At 36.8% G+C, this 8,132-nt stretch overlaps 2 protein-coding genes across 2 annotated transcripts in view; both read right to left on the bottom strand.

Moving 5' to 3' along the window:
* LOC128245919 (uncharacterized) overlaps window positions 1–465 on the bottom strand; it is a 675-nt gene extending 210 nt beyond the window's left edge. Inside the window, exon 1 of the mRNA XM_052964139.1 lies at window positions 30–465. Within this exon, the coding sequence (XP_052820099.1) occupies window positions 30–465 (436 nt within the window). The remainder of the gene's footprint in view (window positions 1–29) is intronic.
* Window positions 466–1,002: 537 nt separating this feature from the next.
* LOC128245918 (uncharacterized) lies at window positions 1,003–2,058 on the bottom strand. The gene has a single exon (XM_052964138.1). It carries the CDS (start codon window positions 2,056–2,058, stop codon window positions 1,003–1,005), a length of 1,056 nt encoding a protein of 351 aa, XP_052820098.1.
* Window positions 2,059–8,132: the final 6,074 nt, after the last annotated feature.

The raw sequence follows: 8,132 nt of genomic DNA, 5'->3' as shown, positions 1-8,132 counted from the left end.
ATAAGTCAATGGTCTGGAATCCAGTAGACCTTCTGCTCCTATGAAAGCTGTCATCAATTCCTCATCAGTAACATTAGCAGTTCCCAGGATCTTCACTATGGCCTTTTTTGCTGATTTTATAAGTGACTCATGAACTCCACCCCAGTGGGGAGCTAGTGGAGGGTTGAACTGCCATTCAATGCCCTTGTTTGCTGTGTTGCCTTCAATGTGATTCTTGTCTAACTGTAATACTAAGTCTTTGAGTTCTTTTTCAGCTCCTATGAAATTTTTGCCATTGTCTGACAGCATCTTTACTGGTAAACCTCTTCTGTTGTTAACCATTCTGTAGAAGGCATTTAGAAATGAAGTCGTATCAAGGCCAAACGCCAAGATGAAGTGCCCGAGTTGCAAGACAGGTAAATAAACACAGATATCGTTTTCCCCGGCGTTTTCCTCTTCCTTGTATGGTAATGTATGGCCCGCCATAGTCCATAGCAGTATGTGCGAACGCTCGGAGTGATACGTTGACACGAATATTTGGTAGTGGTGCCATAATTTGTACTCCTGGTTTCACTTTTCGACGACGACATTCATAACAACTACTTTCAACATACTCTCTTATTTCTTCCCTAGCTGCTATAATACTAAAGTTTACGGAGAGATCTGACAAGGTTTGGTTTGTACCACTGTGATTGTTGTTAATATGTGTGTCTCTAACAATCAGTCTAGTCAGAGCACTTTTTCTGGGTAGAATAATTGGATACATAGTGATGTATGGTAAATACTCTGCATATTTCAATCTCCCATCTGACCTCAGAATACCATCACATTTTTGGGATATGCTATATCAATTTGCTTGAACTTTGAATGTTTTTTCCTTTATTGATTGTATCATACTCTTCTTTAAAATGTTCTTTTTGCGACTCTTTATAATCTTTGTGGTTACTTCTTCTATTTCTTGAGCTTTTAATGGACCACTCGCTCGGTCTGTTTTTGTCAGTGTACAATTGTCAATAAATCTCACTACCCAAGCAAATATTCTGACAAACATTTTTTCCATTGCGAGTAGTTTTTCGCTTTCAAACGCCATTTCGCATCTTTTTCTGTATCGGAATTAAACAGCATGACTTTTGATTTCATCTCATCTTTAGAACATCCTCTCATTTCAACCTTGTTTACAGGCCTTTCGCTTTCAGGTTTTTTGAGAAATTCTGGTCCTTGCCACCAGAACTTTGAATCAATAAGTTCATTCAAAGTTTGACCACGAGAAACTACATCGGCTGGATTTTCTTTCGACGAAACATGTCTCCATTGTTGTGGGGTAGTGGTCCTATGTATTACACCGATTCGATTTGCAACGAATGTTTTAAACTGACGACTTTGATTTCTTATCCATTGTAACACATTCCTGCTGTCAGACCAAAATGTTACAGTTGAAATGTCAATATTTAGTGCTTTACATGTTGCTTGGGCTAGTTTCAGTCCTATCATAGCAGCTAACAATTCCAGTCTTGGAATACTTGTCGACTCTAATAGTGCTACTCTGCTTTTTCCAGCGATGAACCTAACACTTAATGGTGCATTTTCATGTTCACATCTCGCATACACTGAAGCACCATAAGCATTGGCTGAATCATGAACAAATGTGTGTAAAGTCAGTTCTGTCACTAGATAATCCACATTGTTTTCTATAATGCAACGTTGAATCTCAACCTTTTTAAGTTCAGTCAGTTCAGAAAACCATTGATGAAACTTCTGTGCTATTCCTTCACTAACTTTTTCATCCAAGTCAATTCTATTCAACCAAATTTCCTGCATTAAGATCTTTCCTTTCACAGTTATTGGAGCTATAAATCCAAGAGGATCAAATATCCTTGCTCCTGTTTTGAGAACATTTCGTTTTGTGAGTGTTTGTGGATACTTTAACTCTTCACCAACTTTGAATATGAATGTATCTTTCTCTGCCTTCCTTGTCATACCAAGAGCTTTTGTTGTGGGTAGATGCCTTGCTTCAATATCAATTTCGGCTGCTCTGTCTAGTTTCGGAATTGCTTGCAAAACCTCACAGGAATTTGACATTCATTTTCTGGCCTTCATGTTTGCTTTAGCTTCTTGCTCAGTTTCTGCGGAATCCATACTGTCATCCATGTAGGTAGCATTTAACACTGTTTCTTTGGCTAACGGATATTGCTCTGCAAACAATGCAGATTTATGTCTTGAGACGAATTGTGCAAAAAAAGGCGAAGCGTTAACTCCAAACTCAACTCGTGTAAACTGGTACGTCTCTATTGGCATTTCATGGGATTCCCTCCATAGACACCTGTGATATGGCTGATCTTCAACATCTAATCCTATCTGTTGATACATTTCTGCAATATCACAAACTAATGCTATCGGATTTTAACGAAATCTTAGAAACACGTCAAACAGTTCTCTTTGCAGTTTAGGCCCAGGATTAATGTAGTCGTTCAAGCTGACTTGGTCATGTTTCGCAGACGCGTCAAATACTATCCTGACCTTTGTTGTTTGTCTGTCTGGTTTGATGACTGGGAAATGAGGTAAATACCACCCTTTTTCTGGGTTTTCTATTTTCTTAACATAACCCTTTTCAACATACTTCTCTATTGTGGAACCAAAAACTTGTTTCAATTCATCATTCTTTTTTTATTTTTTTCTCTGTATTTTCAAGACGTTTTACAGCCGAACTGTAGTTATCTGGCAATTGTTCTTTCTTTTCTTTCCATGGTGTCCCAACTCTATATCTATTTTCACTGTATTCTATTGACCCTTTCAAAGTGTTTGTTACAAGTTCGTCTTGTGGGGACATATCTGTTTCAACTTCAATACGTTCTATCTCCCAAAACTGTTTTAAGTCCATACTAAGTGTATCTCCCGCTGCATGAAATGTGAACAATGATGTTTCCTCCCGCTTGCCATCAATATCACCAATGCATGTCCAACCGAGTGGAGTCAATCTGGCTATCGGTTCTCCTTGTTTGCCTGCGACTACAGCTAAAGCTCTGTGTAAATGTGAATGGTCACTTCCAATCAATAGATCTACTTTGTCCTTCTTACTCACTTTTGGAAATTTGATATCAGACAGATGTCTTTTTTCACACTACTTAATTCAAACTCCACATTCATCGTTTCAATAGTTTCAACTTTTCGATTAATGACACTCACATTGACATGTTTCTGTATGCCTTCTAATCCCAATTCAGCAGCTATATGCTCATTAATATAAGTTTTCGTACGTCCATCATCTAGAAGGGCATTTATTTTTATTTCTCTCCCATGTGCTCGCACAATCACAGGTATGATTCTTAAAGCAATAAAACTATTGTCCCTACTAGTAGTAGCAGATGTCCTTGCTTTACTGTTCATATTTTGACTTGGCTGAAAGGTATTTGCGTCAACATTCAAGGTTTTATTCTCATGAAGCATCCTATTGTGGGTCTTTGTGCAACCATCAATATCACACCTTCTTGTACTTTTACGTTCGGACCCACGATGGTTATCTCGAAGACATCTGAAGCACAGACCTAATTCCTTGGCCTTTTCCCACCTTTGCTTCACTGACATGCCTTTGAATGCTTGAAAATCCCATATTGCATGTTGATAATTACATACTTTGCACATTTGTTTTCTAGCAGGATATCTGTTTTTATTTGCGAAGAAACTTTTTTCTTTATACTCCCTGGGTTTATCTAGACCTAGTCCATACTTCGTCTCCTTAGCTATTGTTTTGAACTCTGATTCCATTAATATCCATTCAGTCAGTACTTGTATCGTCTCAGACATCTTTCCTTCATAAACCCATCTTTCAAACCTAGCAATCATGTTTTCTTGTATTGTTTTAAGAAGTTGCTGGTACAGATAATTACTCTCCAAATCTTCTGTTTAATAACCATCTTTTAGATTTATCACTGCTATATCTAATAAGTCTGCAAATTGTTCAATGCTTTTTGAATTTTCCTGTTTGATAATAGGGAATCTGTCAATATTCACTAGAAATCGATTTGCTTTTCTTCTTTCTCCACCATACTTTCTTTCTAATCTCTTCTTTGCTGCTTCATACGCACTTTCTAAATGCCCTAAATCTTCTATCGCCTGAAGCGCAGAACCACTGAGACACTGTCTTAACTGCAACAACTTGTAATCAGATGTTGCTGGTGCTATGTCAAAGCATGACATGAATGCTGATTTCCATGGTTCATTTTTGTTAGTATCACCACTAAATGATGGAATGGAAACTCTTTGTAACTGTTTATATATATCCTTACCAGGATTTGTCATTTCATGCTTTGTCTGATTGCTGATGGAGCTCTTTTCAAACCTATCAGGCTTTTGGTCCTGATAACTTTTTATTGTATCTTCATTTTAGTTTCTATCAGTTCAAGTTCGTTTATTGCAGCTTTCAGTTCTTGGGTTCTTTCTTGCTTTTTTTCAGAACTCTTTTATCTCCTGAACACAACTTGTCAAGTCATCCAGAGCCTTTTCTACCTTGTCTAAACTTCCTCTAAACTGTTCTTTACTAGTCTCATCTTCTCACACAAGTCTAGAAATCTATTTGTGTACCTTGTATACACTGCCTCAAACCTCGATTTTCTTAGTTTCAAATCAGCTAATACCGATTCTTGTTCATGTTGTTCCATGATAAATGTTTGATGTACGAATGTCCGAAATTTCTATCTATCCGAATTACTATTACACTTTCGCGAAAGTATGTTACGAGGACTTTTTCCCTGGTTCTTGTCTTTTCAAAATTTATATAAACCACGCTCTGCTACCATTTTGTTACCATGTATATTTTACTTGAACCTACTAGGGGATAAAAGGACTAGTCTTCTTGTTTTAAACGTTTCTTGTTTATTTTTTCAAAGCACGCTATTTCATGATTCGATCGATTGCCTTTTTTTAAACAATAAACCGTTTTGAAATGGTAATGGTTACATACTATATCTGTTACTATATCTCTTTAGCACAATATATTAATTAAATTTCATTCCGATAGTTGTTAGCTTTCCTCATAATATGTTTATAAAACACATTATTCTAATTATGAACATTCAAACTGTCATGTTTTACTTGCATATACGTAGGAAACGTTCGTAATAATACTTACTTAATGCATGTACGTATACATTCCTTAAACATAAGACGGCATGGGTATCAATTTCTTTTTGGTAAACTGATTGAAATATACCCTAGGATGTAAAACAACAGGGAAGTAGGAATTTTTTAAACTCATCAATGTATTATTCTTTGTTGCAGTAGACATTTGACTAAATTTACAACAAATTTATTCGCTATGAGCAGAACAAGCATCATATTTATTATGTTTATATCACAGTCTATTTAAAGCGTACATTGCATTCCGTACTTATATAAAGGTACCAATTCGGATTCCACGATTACATTATGCTCATTTTAAACATAAGGTTGCAATCATGTTTTTATGTATATGTTTATTTACATACGGTTGTATAGATACACATAGAAACTCTTTATGTTCCATGTTAGTGTAGCACAGTGCAATCTTCTGTTGTACATATATAACTCAATATATGTTCTTTTAAAGTAATGAAATACACATCAAAATACTTATTAAATCAAGTAAAACGTTTTAACTTTTGTTTGAATGATTATATAATCAAGTCTCACACAAGGTTTGTCTTCTACTTACAGTCGCACCATCCGTCCCCGGGAAATCCGATTAAGGGCGGCACGTTCACAGGACGTTTGCTTTACGAAACTGAGGGCAAGTTGCTATGTAGTATGTTAAAGGCAGCGTTTAGGAGAGGAGTGATGTTCATCTTGGGGAAGGAAGGACTAGTTGTCCTGGATGGCGTCTCATTGTATGATTGTTCAGTGTATCGCCGGTAAGAATAATCGTATGGTTATAGTAAGAGTCAGTTTAGGATTTTCAGGAGATGATTAGAGTCTATTGTTGTAAACTAAAGACATATCTTCAGAATGCCGTTTTATTAAGGGTCATTTATGAACGTTTAATGCAGGTAATACTTTTTAATGTACAGCGTTTATACGGGCTCTAAACCGAGCGAAGCTCGGCAGAGCCCTATTACGGTCACACATAGCACTACTTTCGTTCAAAAGTTGCACATACTATCAGCCTGAAAAAAGACGTCAAGGTGCTGGAACCGGTTTTTTTCTGTTCATAAACTATATTGAGCGCGTGCATGCCGGACACCAAACTCATCAGAGCGTGACGACACAAAAGAAAACAGGCTCATGAAATGTTAAACTATCAAATGCGAAATAGTATCCCACTAGTTATCAAAAATATTCAAAATATGCTTATAAACAATTACTATGAAAACTTAAAGTCACAGAGACAAATAAAACATTTTTCTACAGATTGTCTGAGATATAGACATTATTTTTACTTGTTTATTAAATATATTCATACGCGTTGTGTACCATTCTATACGAAGGTCACACTTGACAGTTAGTAGTTGTCATTTTAGGCTTTACAATATCGATACTATTTAGATGTTTGACAGTTGTTGATCTGATAGATATTGCGAAGAATTAATTCCTGTTGGATTACCGATTTAATAACGACCATGGATTATACCGGTACACATAGCAGAGCTTGTCACGTCAGCCAGGTACAGTATGATTTTTTTGTAAAAAACACTTTTCAGTTAATCAGACAATGAAGATATCAATTCCATAAACTTAAGACATGCTCATGACCAGTTCAGAAATCGCTATGGCTGAGCGAGATATTGTCACTGAAAAGATGGATGGGTTGTACCGTCTGTGAGCCTCAACAATGGATATGTGAGATGTTTCGACTGAGATCAAAGGATGGGAACACCTTTCAGTTACCAACACGCTGGTTGAGAGATTGAAATTAAAAAACATATACAGGAATTGTGTGACAGGTGAACTCTAGTGCCATGCAACACCGCTTTTGTGTAAATTAAGAAGTTGGGCGGGGAGGAGTATGCCCTCCTGCCAAGTGAAACCATGGCGGAGCGCAAGATTATGACTAAAAAGATTAATGGACGGTTGCGGTCCGACACCATGTGAATGATAAAGATTGTATGTAATATTAAAATATATATTATGTAAAAATATACGACCAAAAGTGGTTTATTTGTTTATTATATGTATCATAAAGTACACAAGCACATTTTTTTATAATTTTCAGACCAAGAGATCACCCAAGGGACCGAATCGCCCGAATCAGAAAGCTCGACTAGCAACAACTGCAGTCCAAATACCAGGTAACTGAAATACAACATCACTTTTTTTGTGACAGATGTTATTAAATTAAGAAGTTGGAAGGGGAGGGTGCGGGAGGGGTTCCTCTTCTGCCCCAAAAAAAACCATGGCGGAGCGCAATATTATGAATGAAAAGATGAATGGTTTTGCTTTGATCCACATATTGTGTTAAAGATTGTAAATAAAATGTGTCGAGTGACCCCTTGTGCCAAGCGACACTATGGGAGATGAGAGATTGTGACTGAATATGTTGAGAGGAAGGCTGACATCAAAGAGTGCAAGATTGTGATTGAAAGACAAATCGGCAAATACGGGTTGATGGTTTTGCTGTGGGCCACAGATCGTGTGAAATATTGTAACTAAATAGTCAGTCAAGGGTGTGGAGAAGGCTAACCATCCTGCCAAACACCCCCCCCCCCTTGACTGAGTGAGAGTTGCCGTACCCTTTCCATGAAACAACATGGCTTTGTGAGAGAATCATCAATGTTACTAAAATACACTTACTTTACAGGTGCACCTGTATGTTATTAAGCTATGCAATTCTTTATTCATTCGTTCTGGTCTATATATATTTTAAAACTTTAAAATGGAGGTGCACCTCTTACATAAATACAACTGCACCTCTATAGTTAAGATGTAGGTGTACATCTTTAATATACAACTGCATCTTTTTATTTAGACCGTCATGCCTTTTCTTAGACCTGCACCTTAAAAAAAGGTGCAACTCCATTTGTTCAGTTTAGATCGCCGTTTAGTCATTTTTCTCCCAAATGGTAAGTCAAACTGTACTGGCTTGCTCACACACAATCACATGGTCAAGTTTGTTGTAAAATTGCCATTGTGTCAAAATTTCTGCTTGTTAATTAATAAAAATGTCTAAATGAGATTCCTAAAGAAGT

Source organism: Mya arenaria, chromosome 9, assembly GCF_026914265.1.
Source record: "Mya arenaria isolate MELC-2E11 chromosome 9, ASM2691426v1".
Taxonomy (NCBI): domain Eukaryota; kingdom Metazoa; phylum Mollusca; class Bivalvia; order Myida; family Myidae; genus Mya; species Mya arenaria.
Note: the sequence above shows the minus strand (reverse complement) of the source record. Positions and strands in the feature narration are given on the sequence as shown.